Genomic DNA, 27906 nt, shown 5'->3' with positions numbered 1-27906 from the left:
ATTTCCAAGTTCATGGGAGTAGGCTATTGAAAAATCTGGCAGCAAGAAAGGTAGTTCTAGCGGGGCGCTCAACAAGGCTTCAAGGCTGAGTGAAGTTTCTCTTAAATCCCTGGATCTCCTAAGTCCCTGTGTTTTTATCTAAAGTTCTAATTTGGTCTTAGACAAGTCCCTACTTGAAGACTTCAGGTTTTCTTTCTTGGTAGGGAAATTGGTGCAGCTGCAACACCGTGAGTACTTCATGGAACTGGTTCAATAAGCTGTTCTGTCAGATGCTGCACAGAGTAGTCCAGTTGTTAGTCATTTTTTGTACAGAGGAAGAGCTCCAGGTATAGTAAATCATTCTTGGCCTCTGCAAATATACAAGCACATATATTGTAAACTGTTTTAAAGTTCCTCAACTCTTTCCACCTATCACTGCTTAGATAGGATCTTCTACATTTCACCCACTAAGTAAACTTTAAAAAGTCTGACCCTCTTTTGTCCCGTGAAATCTGATCTACCTATCACCATCAAGGGACATCTGGGATTCATCTTATCTTTTCCAGTGGATTGTTGATTAATGGAAATTGTTTTGAATGGGATTCAAACATGGCAAAACTCCATGGACCTTATGAATTACAATAGGGTAAAATAGGAGGTCAAGTTTAAAAAAAAAAAAAGAAAATCGATGTGAGGAAGAAAATGAAGCCATAATAATATGGACCACATTACATGCCTAAGAAGTGAGGATGAAACTCCTGTGTATATTTTAAAATGGGTTTCACAGATCAAAGGGGTTTCTGATCACCTTTAAAATTATATATATATTCATTGCTGTACAGGAAATCTTGACCTGATGGGATGAATAGGGATTATAGGTATCCAGCGCAGGCTCAGTGTTTCAGTAATAGCTCATGAACCTTTGTGAGCTAAAAGCCATAAAAGACCCACCTAGGACTCACAGAATTAAAGGAGGAACAGTTGTTTCCTATTCACTAGAATTTTTTCATCCCTGAAAGGTCTTCATGAATAGGAAGTTTGAAGATAAATGGATCTAGAATAAACTTTCAGGTTTATTAGTTCTTTCTGATTCTTCAAGGAGTGCAATGGCAGCAGTTCTTCATATCTGCAGGGGCCGATAGATATTTTCTAAAAGAAAACAAAACTGTTAAGACTTGGCTATAGTACCAAAATTGGAATACCTGAAGCAGGACTGTAGTAGTTTTAAGGCCAGATACCAGGGCTGCCACATGCTGCAGGCCAAACACAGGCCATGCAGATGTGGTTAGCTAAATTCCTCACAGAACCGCATAGCCCGTGCAGAGATGCACTGCCTCGTGCCCACTGCTACACTGACTTGGCCCATGGCTTCTGGCTGTCTCAAAGTGCCTGTCAATCTGCTGTGCAGGTAGACAAGCTGTGTAAGAAGCTGTTACACAGCTCCCAGAATCAGACCCTTGGCTGGACCAATATGTAACTTCACTTAGGCCAATGGAGCAGTGCTAGCTGGTAGCCATAGAGGGTCCCCTTCCCCTAAACCATCATGCAAGTACCAAAAGCAGGCTGACCTTTTTCAAGAAAACTTCTTGGAGTTAGTCTGTAGTTTCTCTTGTCCAGGAGCCAGCAGAAATAAGGCGCAGCAAGACTGCCTCAGAACAGCAAGTGGCCTTATCTAAAGGTGTGCAAAGTGTTTAGAAGAAAATAGCAATTTACTTGAAAATTTATGCAAAAAACCCCACTGGTTTTACCTTATCTTCTGTTTCAGCAAATAGAATACTTATTTATAGGCTGAGAACTTATATCGAGCTTTGATCATATGTTTGCACAAATGTCAGCACAAAGAGGCTCTGATCTCCACTGACATATAATACAAATGAAAAATAGTAAATTTAAGTTGAAGAAAAAAGTGGATGTGCTAAGTTTTGTGCAGTTCCTATATTTTCAGTCTCAGTGACTTCCTTCTAAAAATGAGAAATGTTCAGAATTCAGACCACAGATTTTCTCAACACTGTCCATTTGGGCATAAAAAATATTAGACAGCTTGTATAGGTATTATACATGAACATGCAAGTACTTGTGCTTTTTAAGCAGAAGAAAAGATTCTTCATGAGGGAAAAACATCTCCAATGCCTTCAGGTAAATTTAGGATTCAGGATTTCAGCAGGAGAAAAGTTTCTGCACCAGGCTGTAACCCTTTGTCACATCTTTGTGCCAAGAATAAGTATGTATGTCTGTGTTTCTGACTGCTTGCATGCATTCTTAATTGATTCAGGTTTCACATGAAAACTTTTTTAAACACAAGCTCTGCTATTTAAATCCATTGTTTTATTTTGACCACATTATCAAAGATTGGAAGTATTTAACATCAGTCCTGGTCACCTGCTTTGTCCTGAAGGCTTGTTATGTTGAGGAATGTTTTTTATTTCTTTGATTAAGAAGTAAAATCCAACACAACAAACATAGTATTGAGTTCTTTACAAAGCAGGATTATGAATTCTGTGTGTCGTGTGCTTTATTGGGCCCTTTTCTCTTTGTAAAAATAAAGCTGTTACAAGCCAGGAAGTTCTGAAGGTAGAGCCAAGCTTGAGCCAAAGTAGAGAGCTGGCTTGGATTTCTGCAACCGAGCCTTGGCTTGGGTATCTGCCAAACCAATAGACCTGACTGTATTCATTTGCAGACAGAAAAATTCACAGAAGGGTAGGCACCAGAAGATTTTGTGGTAGGAAATAAGGCCACTGTGTTCTTCTTTTCTTGTTTGAAAATAGAACTAAAGCAGATCTTGGGTCAAGCTGTAACCATCTTATTGTTCATCCTTTGTATAAAGAGCAGACCATAAAGACCACTTTTTCTCTAATTACAGAGCTGTAGAGGAATAATGAATTCCCCACATATTTTTCAGCTTGCTTCAGTGTCCGAACTTTGTGTTGTAACAAAAGTTTGCCCAGATCATAAAAAGACCCTGATTGCCCCTCAGATTTTCTTTATATTTTAAAATCAAACTGAAATACTTGAAATTTTTTTTTTAATCTTCTGTATTATATTGATAGAAAAACTGAGTTCTTCGGCAGTAAAATACCAGTTACAGGCTCTGACTTTCAACCTCCACTTTCAAAAAGGAAAAACGAGCTCTGGGTTATTACTCTTTGATACATATTTCTCTGGAGAGATTTAACCCACATCATTTTTTCTCTTATGCCTTACTCCATTGAACCTTTTGTAACAGGAAAACTATTGCCTTCTACTTGGATCACAGAACTTTTGACTGGGATTTGACCCTTTAATTTTGGGGTGCATCAGACTCGAACACAAAGTGAATTAATTGAAAATTTCCTCACATGGTACAAAGAACATTAGATTACAATCTGCGGCTAAGGCCACAGCTTGTATGTGTGTATAGTCCACAACAAAAAAGGTTTGAAATGTTGCAACCCAAGATTATTCAACATTCAAATAAAATAGCCATAATCACATTCCAACAGTGAATGAGAGGCCAGAAGGGCTAACCTGGGTTCAGGCCAAGGGCTTACAAATGACAAATTCATAGCCAAGACTGTGCCGTGTTCCTTTGAGAGGAGATTTGAAAGCTTAGTTTTTAACACAGATTTTATTTTAGATTTTAATAATAAAAAATGATCCATTCATGTCACAAAGTGACATGCAGCCTCCATGTCTTTCATATCCAAAGGTGGTAGACTGACTTCAGAGTTAGATTTATATGACTCACCAGTCTCCTGAAGAATTAAGAAAAAGGGGTTTTTTTTAAGATCTTCTCAGTTGGAAGTCCCTGATTATGGGAGCTATTAAATCTTATCTGAAAGAAATGCAAATATGTATCAAATGTTTCTGATTCATTTTGCCCCAGCAATTGATTTATGTCACTGAGGCAAAAAGAAGAAAAGCTAGTGGCAAGAGCTTAAATAAAGAATCGAATCACATAGTTCTTTTTTCTCTCTCCTCAAACAAAGGGTAAAACCTTTCAGGAACAGAGTGGCTGTGCACACATGTTTCTCCATATATGTGCACAAGTAGAATAAGTTCCAGCAAGAGCATTGTGACCCTCTTTTGCTTAACCACAAGGCTGTGGTTAAGACATGAACAGTGCATTTCTTATTTCCCATTTACATATGGTCTTTGTGCTCTTTCAATACTTTCATGGATAGAAGAAAGAAAGGTATAATCATCTATTGAATTATGTGTGTTTTTTGTCTAAGCAGAAACTGTCTCCATCTGGCAGCTGTGGAGCACCGCCAGCTGCATGATACTGCAACTGGCGGTCCTGAGGAGGCCTGCTCATCTTCTCTTCCTCCTTTTCTGCAGGACTGCCCACCAGAAGCAGGTGATTTTCGTGCCCAGCAGTGCTCTGCTCACAACGATGTCAAGTACCAAGGGCAGTTGTACGAGTGGCTCCCCGTCTCTAATGACCCTGACAACCCGTGCTCACTCAAGTGCCAAGCCAGAGGAACGGCTCTGGTTGTGGAGCTGGCGCCAAAAGTTCTGGATGGGACACGGTGCTACACTGAATCCCTGGACATGTGCATCAGTGGCTTGTGCCAAGTAAGGAAAGAAGCCCTGCCTCAGCCCCTCTCCTCACGACTCCCCTCCTCAGATCTCTCTCACATGCTCACTCCCTCTCTTCCTCCATACTTGTGTAAATTTAGGGTCTTTATTTTATTAATCTGTTTCAGATTTCTTTTACTGTTGGGTTTTGGGGTTTTTTGGAGGGGGTGGAAGGGGGAGACATGTATAATCTCAAATATTATTTTCTCACTTTATGCTGCTCCCTTGGGGTTCTTTTGAAGGATTGTATTATGCTTTTGAACTGTTCTCTATAGCTGCAGTAGCATATCTGATTTGAAGCACCAAGTATAAAGTAATGTTGTAGCTTTTAACTTAGATACATCAAAGTTTTCAAGGTCTATCAATCAAATTGCATTATCTTTGAGGATTACTGCTCCCTGTAAGTCAGAAACCTGTATGGCAGTAGATGAGGCACTAAAGTGAAAAATACTGCCATTTTTCCTGTAGGACTAAGAAAGCTGCTACATCTCCTTGGATGTTAGCATTCCTTATTTGTTACCAATGAAAATTTGTAACAAATGGGGACTTTTAGACCCTTCCCTTCACAGTGTGTGGAGATCTCTTGGTCATTCAATCAATTTATTTGCATCCTAATTTGGTTTTTATTACTTTGGTGCTTTTATTTATACACTGATGCTCTATCATTGCTTCTGTTAAATTACTTGCTCTATCTATGTCATACTTTATTCTTCTAAACTACATGTAGGCTGCTGGTTGATGAAGGAGAGGACTTTTTCACCATCCCTGTTAGGTTCTGAGCACACCTAGGTCTCAAAAACAGTTGAGTGTAGATTCATGTTTCATTGCACAGTGACCTTAAAATCTATGTAAACTTGATGTGTTGTTGGCTTTCTAGTTGGCTTTCAACTGCTTTTTTTTTTCTTGGGGGGGGGGGGGGGTGGGTTTGGCAGTTCCTTAAGTAAATGAAATAGAGTAGGTAGTTCCTGGATTAGTCTCATTTCTGCTCTGAAGAAGGCAATCATCGAGACCTCTTGACCGAAACCAAGGGTATGCATCACAAATTTCTAGATTGCCTAATGAAACAGGCTATTTTTAGTCTTGTTTTCTGTTTGCAAATCTTTTAAAAACTTGACTGGAAGCACAAAAATCTGGATGGGAAGAAGATTCAAAGTTTTTTGCATGTAGTGGCCTAGGATTTAGAAGCAGGCTGATTTTTGGCTTAGTCCAAATATAAAGCATACTTTTTCTCAATCAAACTTTCCCTTAGAAACAGAGTTCCTAAGTATCTGAAACAAACTCATTTGCATTCTCATGACATTCTTACTTGGAAGTCTGAAGGTAACTGCACTGCTAAAACTATAAACACTGATGTTATTTCTCTGTGGCTTGAAAATAGATATAATATACTAGCAGTAGTGTCCCTGTGTAATTTTAGTTAAACTAACTCTTTCTTATGTACCCTAAAATGGTAGTGTAATTTTTAATGCATAAATGACCTTATAGTTGCCATGTTCTTCAACATTCAGTTTCTTCAACCAATTTGCCATATATTTACAATTACCGCATTTTTGAGGATGACCAAAAAAATTAAACTATGAATGCTCATGCTGTATTCCTCACAGTGAAAAATGGGTGCGTTAAATTTAAATCAACTCAAAATATTATTGTCTCAGTGTATCCCTGTTAGCCTGTCATACCTTTGCGACAGTAGAGGTACTGCATTAAAAAATCCATAATTAGATTTGTCCTGACTGTATGCTATGGGAGAGAAATTGCTTTACATCTATCACAGCAATAGCTAGTCCTACATAAGTAGTCCAGAATGGTAAAGAGAATGGAATTGTCCATAATAAATGGTGAGCTTCCTTTAAAGCAATGATCTTCCATTGCTTCTATAAAGGTTATTTTAAAAGTTTTGGAAACCATAGAATTATAGAAGAACCAGCGAGGCATTCTTTCTCTGTAACATTTTTGTGAATAAACTTATTTCTGTAATTATAGAGAATGCATGTAAACTTCAGACAAGACAAAATGTGATTTTAGAAATTATTTCTATTCATTTGCAGTAAGAGCTGCAGGCTACCACTTAGCTAAAGTGGTTGACATAACGTAAACATAATAATCATGGGTCTCAGTAGTTTGTGAGAGTTCATAATGAACCTGGAAGAAAAGCAACATTTTCATGAGATGTCTCTGAAATGGCATGATTTGGGGCAGGCAACTGCATTAATATACATATGTTTTGTCACGACTGCAAAAAATGAAGTCTCCTAGGATGTATCTTTCATATAAGGTCCTGAAGATTAAAAAGTGAAGTGTATTTCTTATGTAGTTTAACAGCAAGAACCAGATTCTGCACCTGGTACGAGCAACCGTGGTATGCAGATTGTAGAATGAGATGCAACAGAGCAGCCCTGGGGAAAGGGACCTGGGGGTCCTGGCAAGTTGAACGTGGGTCAGCAGTGCCCTGGCAGCCAGGAGGGCCAACCCTGTCCTGGGGTGCATCAGGCACAGCATCACAGCTGGGCAAGGGGGGGATTGTCCTGCTCTGCTCTGAGCTGGGGCAGCCTCACCTCCCGTGCTGGGGGCTGGTTTGGAGTGTCACAATATAAGATACTAAACTGTTAGAGAGTGTCCAAAGGGTCACAGAGATTATGAAGGGCCTTGAGGGGAAGATGTATGAGGAGTGGCTCAGGTTACTTTTTCTGCTCAGCCTGGGAAATCTCTTTGTGGCCTTCTACATTCTCAGGAGGGGAAAAGGAAGTACCCATCTCTTCACTCACATGGCAAGTAACAGGACTTTGGGAAATGGCATGAAGCTGAGTAGCAGAAGGTTTAAATTGGACATAAGGAAAGAGATTCTTCACCCAGAGGTTGGTGGGGCATTGTAACAGCAAAGTGGTCACAGCACCAGCCTGTTTGACCTTAGGAAGCATTTGTACAATGCTCTCAGGCACATGTTCTGAAATTTGGAATGTCCTGCACAGTGACAGCTGTTGGACTAGATGATCCAGATGGGTCCTTTCCAACTCAGCATATTCTATGATTCTATAATAACAGGTCCTTTGGAACAGTTGCACTATGTTGAAGGTTAGTAATATGTTTTCTGGATTACTCAGAGCAAAACTACTGAAAGCAACTTTAAGTTTACCCTCCTATCCGCTTGCATTGATCCAAGTATTATAGTAACCAAGGAGATGTTCTTGAGTTACAATATTATACATAAAACATATCTTTATTTAATTAGGTGCAAGAGTCCTGAATTAGTAAAAGTGACATTAAGATCAGTGTATGCTGACATAGAGCATTTTTCCCAGTAAGTCAAACAACAGTGTTAATTATGTTAACTAACAATAGGAATATATTTCTTTCTATGCAAGACTTGGGTCAACCCATAGCCTATTGTGTGGTCACCAACTGTTCTTCAGATTACTGAAATTAAAGGCTAATTGTATTGCTTCTGTGTGCCTCAATACTCACTCCTGATTTAAAGGTGATGGATTTCACTCTCATTGACAAGAATGTAATTGTAAAAAGGTGCAGTATTTGGAAATGTTAAGATCTCTCTCTCATATTTATCCTTTGTTTTTCATACAGTTTGGAGGTTTAAGACTACCAGTACCTTAGTTGCATATTTATGAGTCTTTGTTTAATTATGAGATTTTGAGCTGAAGCCTTTGTTTTGCCTGCTGGCCACTTAGTAGTATAAGTTAGAAGAGACGTCTGATTCTATTCCGGGCAAGCAAAACCAAATTTGTGTATAGAACAGGCTGTATCCCTGAATCTTTGATTCCACGAGTATGGTTAGAGATTCTTAAAAATATTTTTAGTTTTATTTATGGAGATAGAATTTTGGAGAAGTTAATCAGTAGCTGATTCAGATATACTTCAAGGCATAGGCCAGTACCCATGACTGTGATAGCTCAGAAATCATGCAAGCTGCAAGCATTTTGCCTCTCTCTGTATTATATAAACATGGATCTTTCCATATTATGTAAATGCATTTTCCCCATGAAGAGATGTATAACTTGCCTTTTTTCTTTGTGTGAAACACCTGAGAAATTAATAGGAATTAATGTCTGAACATATTTTTTTTTCTCTCTGTCGTGTCACAGACCAAACAACAGCATTTCTCAAACAAAAATACTCAGAATGTTATATCTTCTAGTTCTTCATAATCTTCTTGCTCCTTATGAAAATTTTAAATGCCTTCCTCTATGGATATCTCTGTAATTTGGGTGTCCTTTCTACGTCCTTTTTTTAAAGAAATACAGATTACTTCTCAGATCTTTGGGTCTCATTTTGAGTTTACATCAGCTTATAAATACACTACATCAGTTGTAGTGCCCCTTTGGTGTACTACAACTAGCTTGAACCTCAATGCTGAAGTCAATAGAATGGTCTTTAGGGAAATAATGGTTTGAAATTCCACATTATGAAATGTCTTTATAGATAGAATTAATGGGTATACTGAGGACAACACATTTAAAACTTCCAGTTTCTAGTTTAATTTCCCCTGTTTTCAAAATAAATTCCTGTACTTCAAATCCTTTTTTATGGTTTTGAGAGTATTAAGCAATTTCTGCATGCAACAGTTGAAGGTGCGAAGTTGGAGAATGATGGGCTCATCCTGGCTGGATGCCAGGCACCCACCAAAGCTGCTCTCTGCAACCATATCAGGAGAGAAATTTTAACTGAAGGCTCATGGGTTGAGATAAGGAATGCAAGAGGTCAGTCACTGATTGCTATCATGGGCAAAACAGACTTGGGGAAATGAGTTGAATTTATTGCCCATAAAAAATCAGAGGAAGAGAAGTAAAACAAATCTCAAAAAACATCTTCCCCCTACCTCTGCCTCCTTTCCTTTTCCTCCTCCCTGTAAGCAATAAAGGGAGATGGGGGGCAGAGGTTACAATCAGTTCATCACACATTGCTCCTGCCGCTGCTCAGGGAGAGGAATCATTCCCCTGTTCAGTGTGAAATCTCTCCCAGGGGAGACAGTTCTCCATGAACTTCTTCAGCATAAGTCTATCTTGTGAGCTGCAGCTCTTCACAAACTGCTCCAATGTGGGTCGCTTTCCACAGGGTACAGTCCTTCAGGAACACCCTGCTCCTCCTTGTCTTTGAAATCAAGCTCATTCTTTGTCATCACACTTCACATTATCACAGCAAAAAGATAAGACCTTAATGACCTATGTCCTAACTACTCTGCACAAATCCTCCAAGCTGGATTCCTCAAAGTTAGGCTTAAATACAGCTGTGTGCTTCCTTCCTTCCTTCCTTCCTTCCTTCCTTCCTTCCTTCCTTCCTTCCTTCCTTCCTTCCTTCCTTCCTTCCTTCCTTCCTTCCTTCCTTCCGACACTTCCTTCCTTCCTTCCGACACTTCCTTCCGACACTTCCTTCCGACACTTCCTTCCGACACTTCCTTCCGACACTTCCTTCCTTCCGACACTTCCTTCCTTCCTTCCGACACTTCCTTCCGACACTTCCTTCCTTCCGACACTTCCTTCCGACACTTCCTTCCGACACTTCCTTCCAACACTTCCTTCCTTCCTTCCGACACTTCCTTCCGACACTTCCTTCCGACACTTCCTTCCGACACTTCCTTCCTTCCGACACTTCCTTCCTTCCTTCCTTCCTTCCTTCCTTCCTTCCTTCCTTCCTTCCTTCCTTCCTTCCTTCCTTCCGACACTTCCTTCCGACACTTCCTTCCGACACTTCCTTCCGACACTTCCTTCCTTCCTTCCGACACTTCCTTCCGACACTTCCTTCCTTCCTTCCTTCCTTCCTTCCTTCCTTCCTTCCTTCCGTCCGACACTTCCTTCCGACACTTCCTTCCAACACTTCCTTCCGACACTTCCTTCCGACACTTCCTTCCTTCCTTCCTTCCTTCCTTCCTTCCTTCCTTCCTTCCTTCCTTCCGACACTTCCTTCCGACACTTCCTTCCGACACTTCCTTCCGACACTTCCTTCCTTCCGACACTTCCTTCCTTCCTTCCGACACTTCCTTCCGACACTTCCTTCCTTCCGACACTTCCTTCCTTCCTTCCTTCCAACACTTCCTTCCTTCCTTCCGACACTTCCTTCCGACACTTCCTTCCTTCCTTCCTTCCTTCCTTCCTTCCTTCCTTCCTTCCTTCCTTCCTTCCTTCCTTCCTTCCTTCCTTCCTTCCTTCCTTCCTTCCTTCCTTCCTTCCGACACTTCCTTCCGACACTTCCTTCCGACACTTCCTTCCGACACTTCCTTCCGACACTTCCTTCCTTCCTTCCTTCCTTCCTTCCTTCCTTCCTTCCTTCCTTCCTTCCTTCCTTCCTTCCTTCCTTCCTTCCTTCCTTCCTTCCTTCCTTCCTTCCGACACTTCCTTCCTTCCGACACTTCCTTCCGACACTTCCTTCCGACACTTCCTTCCGACACTTCCTTCCTCTTCCTTCCTTCCTTCCGACACTTCCTTCCCACACTTCCTTCCCACACTTCCTTCCCACACTTCCTTCCTTCCCACACTTCCTTCCTTCCCACACTTCCTTCCCACACTTCCTTCCTTCCTTCCTTCCAACACTTCCTTCCTTCCGACACTTCCTTCCTTCCTTCCCACACTTCCTTCCTTCCTTCCTTCCGACACTTCCTTCCTTCCAACACTTCCTTCCTTCCTTCCGCCACTTCCGCCACTTCCGCCACTTCCTTCCTTCCGCCACTTCCTTCCTTCCTTCCGCCACTTCCTTCCTTCCTGTTTATTTTTTGGATTTTTTTCTGTTTTCCTCATCCATTTCAGTTCTTCCTGTTATTTTAGTCCTCATACTTAGTTCTCTCTCAACATAATTTTTGCCTTCTGCTTGTGTGAATTCTGAAAAATCTTCTTTTTCTTAACTCTGGCAAGGAAAAACAAGAAAGTCTTTGCTTCCTCTGATGGGTGATCAAAGATTATTCAAGGCTTTGTCTATCTCCAGTACAGATGTCAGAATCTGTTTCTGTATAATACCAGATCAGGGGTAATTTTTATGGTTTTCATTAAAAATGTGGCCGAATAGTGAATTATTGCGTAGTTTCCCAAAAGCATATCCCATCAATATCATGGCCAAATCCTCACCTCGTGTAAATGAGTTTTGCTTCCCTGAAGTCACAATCATGAACAAGACATTTTCAGTCTGGGTAGTCTCTTGTACTTACACAGCCAGAGTGACCCTTGTCTTCTGCTATCCTCTCAGCCTCTTCAGCCCAGGGATCCCAGGGATCCCAGGGGACCACATGTCACATTAGCTTCTGTGAAGTGTATGATTTGTGGGTTTGCTTTAAACATTTCAGCCATAGCTCAGCACAACATAAGTTCTTCTCTGTGGAAAATCGTGACAGCTGCACCATTTTCATGTTGGAAGGTTAGACACTTAAAATGTCCGTGAATAAACTATCTGCTGAAAGGATGAAACAGTGTTAGGTTTCCAATCAAAGGGAAAAAGTGTAGCCATGATCTATGAAAGACAGAGTAAACTTTAGCAGAAAATTCTGAGAAAAAAAATAATGATGCTACAATTGGCAGCACCATTTGGCTGAAAAGTTGAAACCAGTCATACTAGTCCAAGAAATTGATGAGAAATGTATTTGGGAAAGCTGACTTCTTGTACATGTAGAAGTGTAAGACCTATTGATTCCTTAAATTTCTCTGAAGAAGCAAGATAAGAGTTCTACTTTTGCTTTCTGCTTTCTACATAAAACTTGAAAAGCTATTTTTTTGTTGATAAACCAAGCCTAATTCTAATTGTATGAATGTTTTCATTATTGTTATTATTACTATTACTGTTATTGCTGGGGGCTTTTTATTAAAGACCATAAAATTACTTCATCTATATGGTAGAATAGCACGACGAATCATATTATAGCTCTAATTGTAGGATCAGACCCAATGATTATAAAGCTGGAGATGTCTAAGAAAGCTGTTAACTAAATTTATTATTACAAAAAAGTTGTTTAGGACCAAAAACAGCCTTTCATTTCTTCTCACAAAACTGGACAACTTTCTCCTTTACATTCTTTTAATTTTACAGGTTATTTGCTAAAAAAAGCTGCATCCCAAATGCTTATATTAATGTTTACTATTTACAGAGTATTTAATTTCTGTTTAAAGATCTACTTCCACATAATACTGAAGGTGGTTTTAAAAAATTCTGATTTATTGATTCCTAAGAGTTTATTTGCTGTGCTGCACAGTGAATTCAAGTCAGCTCACGAGCTTAGTTACCTTTAGCTAACTCTAGTTACCTGGACCTGATCAGAAGTCAGACTTGGTGATCTTGGAGGTCTTTTTTTGATTCTGTGTTCAGCCAGTGGCTGGCGGGTTGACCTTGATGAACTTTAGAGGTCCCTTACAACCCAAACTAGTCCATGGTTCTATTTTGTGGTTCTAGATAAACCAGTAGTTACACAGTCTGGTGTATGGAAATTTACTCATTGGCACAGTAAACCTGCATGAGACACGTAAAAATAAGATTAGGTGTTCACCTCAGCAGGCTCTCGAAAGCTTACAAGCCTGCCTTGGCCCCTGACTCTCCATGTGGGATACACTTGGGATGTAGCTGCAGGAATTTGCAGCTGGGCCCATTGCTGCTCCTAGTCATTCCTTAGCTTGGGATCTGATTTCTTTGCATGCCTTCCTTTCAAGTCAACTGCAGTTCTGGGGAATGAGAACACCAGGAGTCTATCCTGCCCCATGTTAACCCCTGATCTGCATTTTTCTACCCTGCAACAATAATTGGTCTAATATTAGCAACTGTTCTTGTCCTCCTTTAGCAGTGGTACCTAGGAGGATTGTGTGTTGATTTTCACAAGATCTCTTTTTTCTATACTTAAACGTTATCTAACTATGAAAACTCTGAGACAGGAACTTCCAGTAGGAGATTTTTACCTGTGTTTCTGTCTTTCACTCACACAGAAGGACTGAAAGTGCTGTTATTTACCTGTTTGATGGCAAGGTAGAGAAATGAACAGCCTTTGTTTTATTAATTCTCTACAAACAAGCATCATTTTGGTTTCCACCAACCGTATTATTTTAGAAGTGGTTTGTCCCCCAGGACAACTTCCAGTAATAATCTTTTTCTTCTGCCAAGACTATGACAGAAATCAGGTCGTGTAAAGGAAATTATTTATGGAAAAATATATCAAGGTATTTACATAGTGCTGGGATTTCAGTCTTCTGAAAATAGTGTAGGTCAGCTATTTCTACCTCCTGTTTGTAACCTTTTTTTTTTTATATAGTCCTTTGAAACCTAGATGTCTTCTGCAGAGGTAATATTTCAGAAAGTAATGAATTCTTGATTTGTTGTTCATATGTTTTGAACCTATGTTGAGCTGAATGACTGAATTGCCGTTTGAATATTCTGCAGATAGCAAATCATAATTTTGTTCTGTTGTTGATGAATTTCAGTTTTTCTGAGGCAAAAGAGGTAGCTTTTCCCCTACTGTGACATGTTTCCAGTGCACAGAAAGCAGTGAGGTGGAGAACCATGATTCATAAGAGTAGTAGCCAAATGGTTAAATTGCTCGTCATGCCAGGTAGGAACAGTTTTGTGGTAGAGAGTGGAAGGGAAATGGGATTATTTTTTGGGCGCGAAAGAATCCTCAGTTGCACTATTAGTAATCCCCTCCCCTGAGTTAGCAATTTTTTTACTTTCTGGACAAACAGAGGTTAGCACCTCCTCAGAGATACTTTGTTCTAGTCTTTTAGCAGAAATACAAGTGTAGTGTTTTAATATTCTTCAAAAACTGATAAATCTTCCCCCCGGAACTGCTAGATATCCAGACAATAGATGTCATTCTTCTGGAGAAAAGCAAGTATTTCAGTGATGATCTGCTAAAGAGCACTAGCTAAAAAAAACAAAGTTAGGGCATTCTCTTCTCCTTCTTCAAGAAATACACAAGCATGTAAGGATAGAGGAGAAACTAATTTTTACTCCAACTCAGTGTGGGTATGTAAACCTAAATACAGTGAAAACCAAAGTGTAAATTAAATGGTAAGTGAATATGAATAATCACAGAAGCTTCTTTTCTTCCTATTTTTGCCTGTTTATAAACTCTTGGAAGTTAGTTCTGTTTAAATGTTGCCTTTTACACAGCAGCAGCCTCTGGATTTCTGTATCGTCAGAGAATGAATTACAGAGAGCTGTGTTCATGTATCTGTGGACTCTCCTATGGTGGTCCACACAAAAAAAATGGGTTGGTTAAAAATGACTAAACCTGAAGAAAATCAATCTTTTTTTTTTTTATCTTGGAAGTTTCCTCCTAATTAATTTGTATGTAACAAGTTAACTTTTCCCCACCCAAGACTTTAGAGCATCTGTAATCCTTATTTAGACATGCCAGCTTTAAAATTAGTTTAATTTCTATTTGTTAAATGAAGGGTGGCTTCAGAGCAATTTTATGTTTCTTTTTCCCTGAGAGAAAATTAAGAAATATAAATTTCTCCAGAGTTCCTTCTGCTGGTGGGTGTTTGCTGTTTGCTTCTAGAGCTTTGGCTGAACCATTGATTCTCAATGTATGGTTGGTATTTTCCAACACCTGTGTTGGTATTGCTGTTCTGGGTGAGTGAGGCTACATAAGGGTCTTTGTTTAAATATATTAATAGCAGAGAGCTCTGGCTGCCTGAGAATGATGGGACAGGTACCAAGCAGGATCTGCAGATTGGTTGCAGTGGATTAGTGGTAGATAAGGCAGCCAGCAGCAACAAATCTACAATCTGGCCAGCCATGTTTCATGTGTTGGGAGGTGTATCTTACCCACTTCAATGGCTGTATTTAACAATTGGGGTACTCGTAAGTAACTGAAATGTCTTTCACACTGCCGGAACAGTTGCAAGGTATCTTTCTTTTGAATACCAAGCAAGTACACTGATTGCATGCCACTGGTCCTACTGTTACCAGCGTAGTTACTAATTACCTTGCCATTGTGAAAATCATCTTATGGTCTTTGATGATAGTTGGAACTCCACCAGAATTCCTAGGGACCTGAGGGAGTCGTGCCTCGTGCCTGGTGCTGTTCAAGATTGCCTGTGACAGGATAATGTCATGAGGCTATGCCAGGAAAATGCTGGGGCTCTAAAATGTCATCTCAAAGGCGTCGGTGCGCTGAAGGGCAGATAGCTCATCAGCAGAAGCTGCAAGTCCTCCTGTCACAGACACCAACGCAGATCCAATTTGCTGTACAGGCTCAAGCTTGTTCTCTCCCCAGTAATTTGAAGAGTAGAGCAGCTCTTCATGCTGATTCTGTAAAGCAAGATTTTGAACCCAGTTGAAATGATGGCTCTGATCCAAAACGTTTTTCAACTGAGCAGTAACAATCCACACAAGTCCCACATTGAGCCCCACATTAGTATCTATGTGAAGGGCAACTTTGTTTTTTCTCAGATTCTCAGAACTTCTTGCGTTTGAACTGCAGACATGCCTCTTGAAAAACAGAGAGATTTATTTATAATTGCCTGGATTTGCAAGCTTGCTTTATTACATTATTTCCTGCCTAGGATTTCTTAATACTGAATAGAAATTATTATGAAAACTTCTTACTTCAGGGCATTTCCAGACTAGCAGGGCTGGAGCAGAACCTGTCATTGCTGGTCCAGTTTTGTTTCTGGAAAAATCTGCTAAACTGAGCCAGAGTTCAAGTCCACAAGGGGAACACATGCACTTATAACACTCATGCACGCACTCAGTGGTTAGTTCCAACTCCTGTTGTTGGACTTTTAGCCTGATGCCTTTAAATGACATGCAAGCAGTTGATCTGCTAAGTTGATAGCCATCTCTTTTCTTGCAGCATCCTGTAAAAACTATTTCTCTGTGTGTCTCAGAGTCAGGAATATCCTTATTTTTGTTTTGTCAGCCTGTGAGCTGTCAAGTGGAGTAAGGGGGGAGGTCTGGGGGGAAGACGGGGGGGAGAGTCAAACTCAGCACGAAGTCTGGGACTTCAGCCTAAAATATAATATGGAATCTTTACCTCTGAGCAGAGCTGTGGTACCTTATGCCAGAAAACAATACAGGCTTGGCCAACTAGGGATTAGCTGTTATTATTCTGGCTTTTTGTTGCTAGACTTTCTATGCTAAACCCATAAGGAGAATAAAAAGTCAGCTCACTTTAGAGGTGATGAAGAAGGTCTGGGCAGGCAGTTGGTACTCACCTGTGATTTCCTCACTCTGGTACTACTTGGCTGAAATTTTCCATATACTGAGAGACATCCAGAGCTCTGCAAAATCTGCCTTTACTGCTTTAAGGGCATTTAATTACCGCAGTAATGAGTTTCATAGGAGCACCTTTAGAAACACATAAGAGCTTCATCCAAAATTTATCAAACTTATAAGTACATGTTCTTGATTTTAATGGAGTTTGGATTAGATAGTCAGGGAACTTAATGGAGCTGCTTCTGACATTTTGTGCAGTAACAATGTGCGGTTCAAGCCTCTGACCGCACTTCAGCAACTTGAAACTCAAAAGATTTCAGTGTGGAAAGTCTGTACTTCATTACCCCGCTTTAAGGGGAGGAAGCTTAACAGGTAATAGAAATGAGTATGAAAACTGCTTACTTCAGAACATTTCCAAGCACAATTTGTTGTAGTAATCCATTTTCCTTTCTAGTGGGGGCTTCCTTCCCAGACCTTTATGGATTGAAAAAGACTTCATCTCCCTAAGCCCCCCAGGATATACTGAGATCAGAACTAGAATGCATTGGAAAGGGAAGTTTCTATTCAACAGAAACTTCATTATTTCATCATTAGATCCAGCTTCAAACCAAGGAGTTGACATTTCAAAGCTTTTCAGAGTGAAATACTCACTAGACTTCTGATTCACAAATGTCCCCCAAACCATTACTCTGAGCTGTATATGGGAGTTCCTTGGCTTACCATGCTGATGAAGCAGTGCCTTCCATGGTGCTTACTTCCATGATGAGGTCCTCAGCCACCTCTTGTCAGGTGAACATGCCCACAGGTCAGTGTCTTCACGACTTTTCTAGTTCTGCAGACCAAGTCAGTCTACTTTTCTTGGTAGCTGGCCTCTCCTAGTGTCTTGCATCTTCAACGTCTCTGATTACAGCCATTTTAAAACCATCCCTCTTTGTTTTGTTCACGCTATGGGTGGATGCTGAAAGAAGAAACCCTTGTTAACCCTTTGCAGATTTTTGGCGAGTGGTGACATATTTTCACCCATTCCATAACCTTTTCCAATGAGTTCTCTGCAGCCTTGATGGACAGTGAAAATAATGCTGTGGAAATGACATGTTCTTAACTCAGCCAAATTTCTGTTTCTTTCACTCAGAGGCAAAAGATATTGCTCTCATGAGCTGTGTATTTTTTTTTAGGAGCACTTTAATATTTCCTTGTCTGATCTTTTGCTGTCACAAAAGTCCAGCCTGCAAAACGTTTTCATGTAAGAGCTACTGAAACCTCATGTAAGAGATCTGGAGTAGTGTTTTTCATATTAAAGCATCAGTAACTCAATTTCAAATGCTAGCAGTCTTTCTAGAGCATGTAATTACCTTCAAAAGATGGAAAAATTCCCCTAAGTAATGGGAAGAGGAAGAGGGAAGGAGAAGGAGAAGGAAAAAAGAAGAAATTTGGGGATATTTTTTATTTCAGGCATTGGTTAATCACTTATAATTTTTTTTAATTAAAATATTCCATATTCCCAGAGCTCTGCATATCTATTTAGACAGGTAATCTAACACAGTAAAGAAAAAAATCTCTGCAGAGACCTTGGGAACAAATAGGAAATTAATTTAATTTCATCAAAACTTTTAATTGCATAAAGTTATCTGAGACACAGCCAAATACGGTAAGGTTAATATACATTTTGTACATACCACAGAAATTTTAGAAATCACAAAGGTCTCCATACTTCACTTTGCTCATACTTCCATTTGACACAGCATTTTAACAGAAGAAATATTTTTATGCTTTACACTGGTAATGGCTGTCCAACTCAAAAAAAGAAACAAACCATAATTTAACTTCCTTTTGCACCTGAGATTTTCCTGGTGGTTTCCTCCACAAGTTGTGACCTAGCTCCAGATTGCTCAGTTTATAAATTAACTTTGATCGGGTATAGCCTATGGCAACATGTGAGCTGATGATTCATAAAGTTAAAAATGCTTTAAAGTAGTAAATGCTGGGGTTTTTTTAATTGGTTACCTCATACCTGGATTTAAAATCCTGCCAATTTCCTATCCAAACAGTTCGCATATTCTTTTCAAAACAGGCAAAGGCATAAAAATATGTGTACCACCCTAAACTGCACTTTTCAGCAGATATGAAAGGGAATTCTGACCTTTCTTCTGTTATCTTGGCTCCCCAACAGGACCCTTTTTGCTGTGGGTACTAGTGATCTCTAATGCACTAGAAGGAGAATCTGGTTTGTAGGCAGTGGCATTCAGTTTTCCGATCATGCAAATGATCCTTTTTACCCTCTTTTCTACACCGTGGCAATCACAGAAGTTAAAGCATACCAGTCTGCATATATCAAAGATAGTTAAGCTCCTGTAGGAAAATTCTAGAAAAAAACCAGATGGAAATCTTACACAGTACTATGGATACAATTTGAATATCTGTATTTGGAAGTTTTGTATGGAGCAATCACAGTGAAGATAGGCTTATCTTTGCTTCTGTTTTCTAACCATTATTTGTCATGATGTTTCTAATTTGTTAAAATGTCTCTTGCAGTCTTGGTATGGCTAGCTTTTCAAGGAAATGTATAATTTTTGTGACTGTTGCTTCTTTAGGCTTCATTAATTCCCTTAGAGGGATCATAATATAATGTGTAAGCATAGGAGGCTTGATCCAGTTCTGACCTGGAAGAAGTAGGTAAAATCAAACAAATTTGATGATAGCTTTCATCAAGCTTGAATCTATAATGATGTAAATTAAATTAATTATATTGTCAATATGGCATAATCAAGAAACAGCTATTCTGCAGCTAGTAAAATAATGATGTTAGAAATGGGAATTAAATTACTAAAGGAAAATACTGGTTTTTAAAGACTGCATTTTCATAGACAAATGAAGAGCAAGTGTCAAACCCCGAAGTTTACCTCACCCTAGCAAAGATGTGTAATTCTGCACACTCAGCATTGCACAAATAAGAAATATTAGTCTATGAATGTTTTAATGCGCATGTTACATATACAGCTTTTATGAGTCTTGATGATAAGTGCCCTGTTCACTCTCATCATTTTCTGGTTCTCAGAGTCATCTAAAACTCAGAAATGCAGGAAAAATTAAAGCTAAAAACCACTTTCTTTAGAATTCCCTGTGTTTATATATACATTCTGTTTGCCTAAGAGCCTTAGCACAACCTCATTAGAAGTTATAGACAATTATTTGTTCATTACTTACTCTGAATGCCAGAATGCTAGAAGGCCTTTAATTTTCTAGTACTTACAAAGGTAATTATAACATTGCAAGGACTTTTTAAATTTCTTAGATTTCTATTATTTATGTAAAAAATTCATAACTTGTAAGTCAAACTTAAAAGTTCAAACAAAAGGCCTACATTAACACTGTGTTAAACAGATAGTCCATTAATTAATTTTAAATGTACTTAATTATAAATTACTATTTGATTCTTCTCAGAATAACAAGGTTTTTGCAAACTGAGAAACCTAGTTTATCTGTTCAACTCTCAAAATTTTTAACTAAACAATTTGCATGTAGGAAAAACCCAGTTTAAGAGCAGGTAATTACATTCATGCAATGACTCTCAATTCTTTTGTTGCAACCATTCCAGCCTTCTTTATCAGATCTTTTGCAATGTCTGAACACAGGCACTGACGGTGTGGAATGGGATTATTGTCAAACATAATTAAAACCACATGGCTTTCCCAGCTGCATAGCAGGTAAAATTTCAGAGCCGTGTTGCTATTGATCCATGCTGCTCTTCACTTTTATCTATCAGTCTGCTTCCTATCTGTCTTTTTGTCTGTTTCAGGCATTTTTCTTTGTGAAACTCTTAAGAAGAGAAATTTCTGACAGGACTCTGACCAAGAAATGTTCACAATGCCCTAAAATAACAACCTCCAACAGTACTCTTTTCTTTCTCTGAGCTGCAAAGGCCATTGAGTACTAACTAACCTGTTCCCTATCTCTCACCTGACTTCAGTGCACACTGCCAGCCAGATTTGCTCAGCCTCTTTGATTGCTAAGGTACTTTATGGCCCTCTAGAGATGTTAAGAGAGAAATTTAGAGTAATTAGTTGCAGAGATGGATTGAGCAGTCAGTCGGTAAGTGCTCACATTGAACTGCACATCTTTCTTTCTTGCCAGATTGTTGGCTGTGACCACCAGCTGGGAAGTGCTGTCAAGGAAGATAACTGTGGGGTCTGCAATGGAGATGGGTCCACCTGCCGGCTGGTTCGAGGCCAGTATAAGTCCCAGATCTCTGCAAGTAAACGTAAGCTGTTCCTTCTGGTAGAGTGCCACCTTCCCCTTTTAGTGAAGTTTTCATTTTCTGCAGGCTAGATTTCACCCCACTCTTCCTTGGGTACCTGAATAATCGTGTTCAGTCTAGTTGTCCCCACAGGTGCTTGCCTCTTCGGTTAAAGCAGCCTTGCTCAGACTGCTGGTCAGGTTGTGAGGGTGGACAGAGGCTTGTGGAAAGGTGTCCATCAGCATATTGCCCATCTCAGCTAGCTAGTTGCTTGTGAAGAGCAGGAGGAGATGGCTGTATTGGCTGGCTGTGCACAGGATTTAGTGCACCCTGCTCTGGACAGAATGGTTTTTGCTGCTCTACAACAGAGGGAAACCCTGAGGGGCTGGTGTTGCCAGCCTGGCAGAGTGCTGTCTCCAAGGCCTCTTAGCATCACGTGTGTCTGCATGCTCTGCATGGTGCCCAGTTCTCCAGGGAACTGAGGAACCAAAGTTGTCAGAAAGTGCCGACACAGGCTTGAGAGAGATGTCTACAGAAAAACATGGCCTTTCCTCCATGCTGACCCAGCTTACCTGAGAGTGGTAAAGTAGCATTAGTGTGCCCTAGTGAGGGGATTAGTTTATTCTGAACCCCAGACAGACTTTTTTCAATCTGTTTATAGCACCACAGATAGAGCTATAAAACTTTTGGGATGGGAGATAGGGTGTGTTCTGTCAGTTTGAAGGAAGAATTTAAAAGTATGTGTATTTTCATGTCTATGTAGACACACCTAAGGAATCACATGTGCTAGCCTGAAAACCTCCAGCCTTAGAGTTTAATCATACCAGTCCTACCATTCTGGAGCAGCTTTGCAATTGCTGAATAGCACATGACTTTAAAGATTCAAATAACAGTGTAATATCTGTTGATGACAGTGTGTGTATACTTGTGGGTTTTGCAACAGGGTAAGCTGCTTTTTACAAAAGCTTCTCTCTGTCAAAGAGTAACTGCATTGGTGTGGAGCATATATAGCATATATGTAGCTATGGCACCCAGAGCAGCTGATAGCACAGTGCAGGTGTGGCTCTGTGTTTGCTGAGGGAAGGGGAAGGGGAAGGGGAAGGGGAAGGGGAAGGGAAGGGAAACTGTTTTGTATGAAGGAAAGAAAGGAATAATCCTCATAAGAGGATTCTGAAGCAGAATTGTACTTTAGAGGACAAAGGAAATAATTCACAAAGATTTAGGAATGGAATTTCATCTCGTTGTTAAGTTATTTTACAATGAGCAGGAACAGATTTGGAAATTTGAGTAATAGTGTTTGTGAATTGTTTTTGGCAAATGTCTTTTCGTGTAGGAGCAATTAATTTTTTTTTTCTAGTTGCTTTGTAAAAAGGTGCTCATCTCTTCTCTACTGAGGATAAAATTACTAATATATTATGCACAGGAATAAATGTTAGTAAAATACAGTAACCAATTTCCAATGGCTTCCTATTAAATGTAAAGAATGTTATATAGGTAATAGAGCAGATGACAGCACAATCTTAGACTCAGATAAATGTGAAGAAAAGTTAGAGAATGGATTTCTCAGACACATTTGCCTGTATGTAATTGTTATGCAGAGCTAGGAAAATTCTAGATTTTGTGTGCAGTCTGTATAATGTGCCATTATTTCCTTCCCTGCTGTAAACATACACGTTTTTATGCAATACTGTGAACTTTGAATCTATGAATAGTAAGTCTTTTTTTAAATTGGGTTTTTTAAAATCTTAACCAGTTATGAATCCCCTTCACATGTGTGAATTAATATGAATTTTTTTTGTGTGGTTGACTTCAAAATGATTTATGTAAATGTTGTGGAAATTCGAGATTTTAAATGTTGAAATTGTTTCAAAAATCTGTTGTGTTCATTTTCTGCATTTATCTTCCCCAGCCCTCTTGGCACTTCATCTGTGTCAGGATCTTGCTTATTTGTCACTATAAACATAAATACATAGGCAAATCTGCGATCAGGGCCTTATTCATTTTATTTATTCAGTCATTTAAATGACTGGATTCACTAGTTGATAGCTAAATTTCAAGTTATCTTTATAAAATTATCCTGGTTTTCTAAAATTGTGTCTGTTTTGTCTGTGGTTCAAACAAGGGATTAAAAGACAGACTGCATTAGAAAAAGCATTAGAAAAATCAGAGAGTAAATGTACATCAGTGACTAGATATCAGCAGTGACTAGAAATCTGGCCTCACTTGGGAGTTCTGTTTCTCTAAGAATAGTATTCAATCTTGAGGACTGTTCTAGGGGTTGGACAGTTGACCTTTACTCCAGAGCTGTCCCAATAGTTTCTGAAGCTGTTTATATCTCAAAACCATTCCAAACACAGTCTTGAGCTCATCACACTAAAGTAATTTTCTCTTGGTGCTCACATCTGGTTCCCTTTTGCCTGTTGTTTATATCATGTAAAGGCATAAGAGTAAGAAATTCATAGAGCTTTTAAACACTTAGCATTTCCTACAGAAACAGCTTCTCCACTATTTATAGGGGTAGTACACAAGTCCCAGTGGCTTCAGAGACAGAAACATAGTCGGGCAGGATGTAGTGTGATGCTGAGTTATAACCTACATTTTTAAGAAAAAGAAAGCACATGTGTCTATGCTTTTGTAAGACCAATAATAATAAAACTACAAAAACCTTCATTCATTTCAGAAATGTTCTTTTTTCTTAGGTGGCTTGGGTGGTTCTTTAGAAGTCTGCAGAAAATACATCTTTCTCTTTTTTATTTAGTATCTTCTTTAGGGAACTCTGTATGTCCTTCCTGTGAAGAGATGATGTGTTTAAGCAGGCTTCTCTGTATTCACCAAGAAGCTAGAGAGTTAGTTCCATAAGTTGTGAATGCATTCTGCTAATCACCTAGTGCAAAGCTGGTATTTCTCTAAAACAAGATTGACATCTACTAGCACAGTAGAGTAGTGTATAAGCAACTTGTAGAAATTATAATGCTGTCTAGATATTCACCTAATTACTCTTGTTGTGGCTGTCAAAAATATATGTGGTTCCAGATTTCCATTGAGTATCAGTAGTAATTGGGAGATAGAAAAAACTCCATTTTTCACCATGAGAGCTGACAAACCATTTGTCCAAAATCCAAATTAAAAATCCAAACTAAAAATCCAAAACTAGAAGAAGCTTATTTCTTATGGGAATCTGACTTATGTACATGATATTTAACTATTGCCTAAAACCTTGAATTTTCTTCTCAGCCCTGAGCCACTGTCCTCTCAGTTATCTGGGACCTTCCTTTGCTTCCCTATGCACAGTCTCCCGAGAAAACCAACCACCTGTTAAAGCATTTTGTGTCTTTTCCACACAGCTGCTCAACAATCTGTCTCTCTGCTTATTGTTGGGAAGAGCTGTGACTAAATGTTAGCCTGTTTAGTTTCACTTCTCCTCACAGGAAATGTCTCCTCCTTATCACTGTTAACCTCAGGAAATTATCCTTCAATCCCCACTGCTTCTGCTTTGTGAAAGCAGGAAGAACTGTGATAAGCATAAATCCCACTGAGCTTTGCATTTCGCAAAAAGCGTGCTAGGATTTCAAATGGAGAGCAACTTCAAGATCAGGTGAAATATAGTCCTAGCAGTAACCTGGGGCAGGAGGTGCAGGCTGAGAATGTAAGCTCACATGGGCTTTAAACTGTCCAGGTTTTCTGTGACATGTCAGTGAGTTGTAAATCTGCAGCACAGAGTGTTTAACTGAGGCAGTCAGATATAATACTGGCATGGGACTGTCTTTAAATAAGGCTTGCATAAAGGCCATTCATATTAGGGGTTTTTAAATTGAAGTTACTGTTTTTCCAAACTCAGTCCAAAAAATGCTGTATATGCACAGCAAAATGATGTGTCATACTCACGTATGTTGTTCCCCAAAATGGATATCATACTGGGTATCTTGAATCTGAATGCTAGAATGGTGCCAATAAAGCAATATTAGAATATAAGTATTTAATTATTTTTTTAGAAGTTGAATCTTTGTCTTTCCAAATAGAAAATTTGAGTTATGTATTGATATGAAAGATTCCTAGCTTTATTAATCAGTGGTGTATCAGAGATGTGAATGAGCAAAATGTGTTGAGTTTATGCCCAGTTACAAAAGACTTAGACACTGAAATTTTGGATAGTTTGAGAAAATATATCAAATCAGAACTTGAAAATGGGACATGGTTCAGAAGCACCTGAAAATTTGAATGGTCTTAATGTCCACACAACTTTTGTGGCACTTAAAGAGACTGCTTACATTTCTGTCTCACTTCTGGGGTGGTAAGAGGCAACAAAGTATGAGTATTTAATCCCATAAAGCTTTGAAATATGAGTGTCAAGAATTCCTATGCTGCGTTACAGAATTTAAAATTTAAAAGGGTTCTAGTTCACAGGTTTTGAGATATTATGGGTTTGGATGGATGAATGTATTGCTTAAGAGTTCCTGTTTCTGGTAGTGTTTCCCCTCTCTGCTGGCTCTCTACTTTTGATATAAAATGACAACATCAACCACTATTTTGCTTTTAAGTGACAATCCTGATTTAACTGGGTTCCAAGAGTTTTCCCAGTTAGGTCTGGGCAGAAGTGTAAGACCCCAACTCATATATTTGAATGAAAGATAAAACATTTTTATTGGCAGAGTTGACCTCATCTGAAAAACACAGTTTGGAGAGCAGATCTGTAGGTCCTGCTAGAAGGCATTTCATAACATAGATGAGAGCAGTTCTAATGAAGAAATAGTGAGAGTTTTTCCTTTCACATCTACCACCTTCTCACTCCCCAGAAAAATCCTTTTCAGCATGCATACCTTTTCCTTCCGAACTTCCAGTTACATGGGAAGAAGCCAGAAAGGACAGGGAAGGGTGAATGAAATGTGCTGGTTAGTCCAGGCCAGCATTCTCTGGGCAGACCACTTCATAATCCAAATATAACATTTTGTGTCATCTTTCTGTGTCTTTGTGTCTCCCTTCAGGACATTACTGGGATTGCTGCCTCTTTAGAAATGCTGACCTAACTAACTTTCACAGCTGCATGTGACCTATATGTTAATTCACACCTCGGTTTAAATGCAGTTGGCAAAGTTCCCAAGGGATTCAGAGGTGCAAGATTCTTCTTTAAGGCCTATTTACATGACAGGGCTTCTGCTTTTCCAGGGGCTTTCTGCTTGCAGTGTAGAAAGGGAAGCAGAATTATAGCCTTTATGGTCATTAAAATAAGAGGTGTGAAAGGGGTACCTGAGAACAGTAGGAGACCATCACATGTCATGGACGGGATCATGGAGAAGCTGTGGGGTTTAAGTGGGAAAAGGTCAAGTGAGAAATGGGAAAGCTATTCTGGTTAAATATCAGAATAAGCTTATGCTCCTCTACTTTACCACAAACACTGATTCAAAATACTTGAGAGTTTTAAGTGGATTTGTGATGAAATAGAAACTTACTAGTTACTTATGAAAACCATAAATAGTTGTGAAGGAGTTGGGAATAAATAAAATGAACAGGTTTGGATTCTTCTAAGCAGAAGGTTCTTACTACATTTAACAAGTTCCTTTTCCAGATTTTTAGTAATAAGTCTTGGAATTTTTAATTGGTCCTAAGGTTTTTCTTTTGACTGCCTTGTAAACACCTATTTCAATGCTTATTTTAAAACAGATGGGAATTTCCTTGCTTATTTACTCCGTGTGTTTTTGCATTCCCACAGTGGATGATACAGTGGTTGCTATTCCCTATGGAAGTAGACAAATTCGCCTTGTGCTGAAAGGACCTGATCATTTATGTAAGTAGAAGGAGTTGGTGTCCCCTTGTTTAAGAGAGCCTTGGTAATCTGCAGTGCTCTGTTTACAGTGTGGTGTCTGGTTTCCCTCTCTCACATTACTGATTTCAACACACAGATGAGTCCTGCTCTCAGAAGTTTTCCTCAGACCCAGTTATCTCAGTGGTACACTCGTTTCAAAGCAGACCTTGGCCAACCGGCCTTCCATAATTTTTCGGTCATTTCTGTTTGCTTATCCTTTGGCTGGCTCACTTGGTGTCAAGTGCTTTTGTTTAAAATTAATAAAGTACATACCACTGAGTGAAGAAATATTGAGAACAGTAAAGTATCAGCTTCCCTGCAGCTGAGCTCAGCCACCAAGCTGCTCATGACATTAACACATTTCTGTTATGATCTTTCTCTCTCCCCTAGATACACATATGCATTCACACTGTGTGTGTGCACATGCACACACACACAAAATCTCACTCTAAAGATCTGAAACCACATACAAAAATATAACCTTGTTCTTTAGCAGTGATATTGCTCCAAGGAGTTAAGACCACTGAGTTCTGCTAGCCCATCATTTGGCTATAACACTTTCCTGCTTCATCTGTGTATCCCAGCAGCTGTATATCTGTCTTTCCTGGAAGGAGTCTCAGGATTTGAGAATATTCTGCTAGAGCTGAAGGCAAATCCATTTGTTTAATGAATAGAAGCTCCTGGCACCCCTCTCTCTCATCTTCCAGTGCAGTAGCTGCTCACAAGCTGCTTCCTTTCTTATCTGCAGGAAATTAATATTAGAGTATTAGTAAATATGATTTACTGTCAGAATAAAGACCCAATCTGTACTGCTTGACCTCTCAGTAGCACAAATTGTTGTAAGATAAGTCAGGCTACCCTTTCCCTTTTCCAAAAGTCTTTAGGAATTTTCTGCCGTGCACACCATTTACATCTTCTGTGTTTGTCAGTGTAGGTACAAATACGAGCGTCAGCAAAGATGTGAAACACCAAATAATTTCGCTGCCTTCATATTTTCTTTCACCTCACAATTTCATACACTATATCAAAATAAGTGATGGCTTACTGGGGCTGTACTATGGCTCCCTCCTTGTGTTGAGAAAACACTGAGTTCTTCAGATTTAAAGCTGTGCATAAAGACCAGCAAATTACAGGTTATAGACCAAGCAAAAAATGTAATAAGTTTTTGTTAAAAGTTCAAATGCTGCCTGTACCTCAACTT

At 39.3% G+C, this 27906-nt stretch overlaps 1 protein-coding gene across 1 annotated transcript in view; it reads left to right on the top strand.

The window, feature by feature from the left end:
* The window catches only part of ADAMTSL1 (ADAMTS like 1), a 391268-nt gene that overhangs the window by 245250 nt on the left and 118112 nt on the right, over window positions 1–27906 (top strand). The window contains exons 5-7 of the mRNA XM_059492542.1: window positions 4297–4533; window positions 20803–20929; window positions 26613–26687. Coding sequence (XP_059348525.1) covers window positions 4297–4533; window positions 20803–20929; window positions 26613–26687 — 439 coding nt within the window. The remainder of the gene's footprint in view (window positions 1–4296; window positions 4534–20802; window positions 20930–26612; window positions 26688–27906) is intronic.

Source organism: Ammospiza nelsoni, chromosome Z, assembly GCF_027579445.1.
Source record: "Ammospiza nelsoni isolate bAmmNel1 chromosome Z, bAmmNel1.pri, whole genome shotgun sequence".
NCBI lineage: Eukaryota > Metazoa > Chordata > Aves > Passeriformes > Passerellidae > Ammospiza > Ammospiza nelsoni.
Note: the sequence above shows the minus strand (reverse complement) of the source record. Positions and strands in the feature narration are given on the sequence as shown.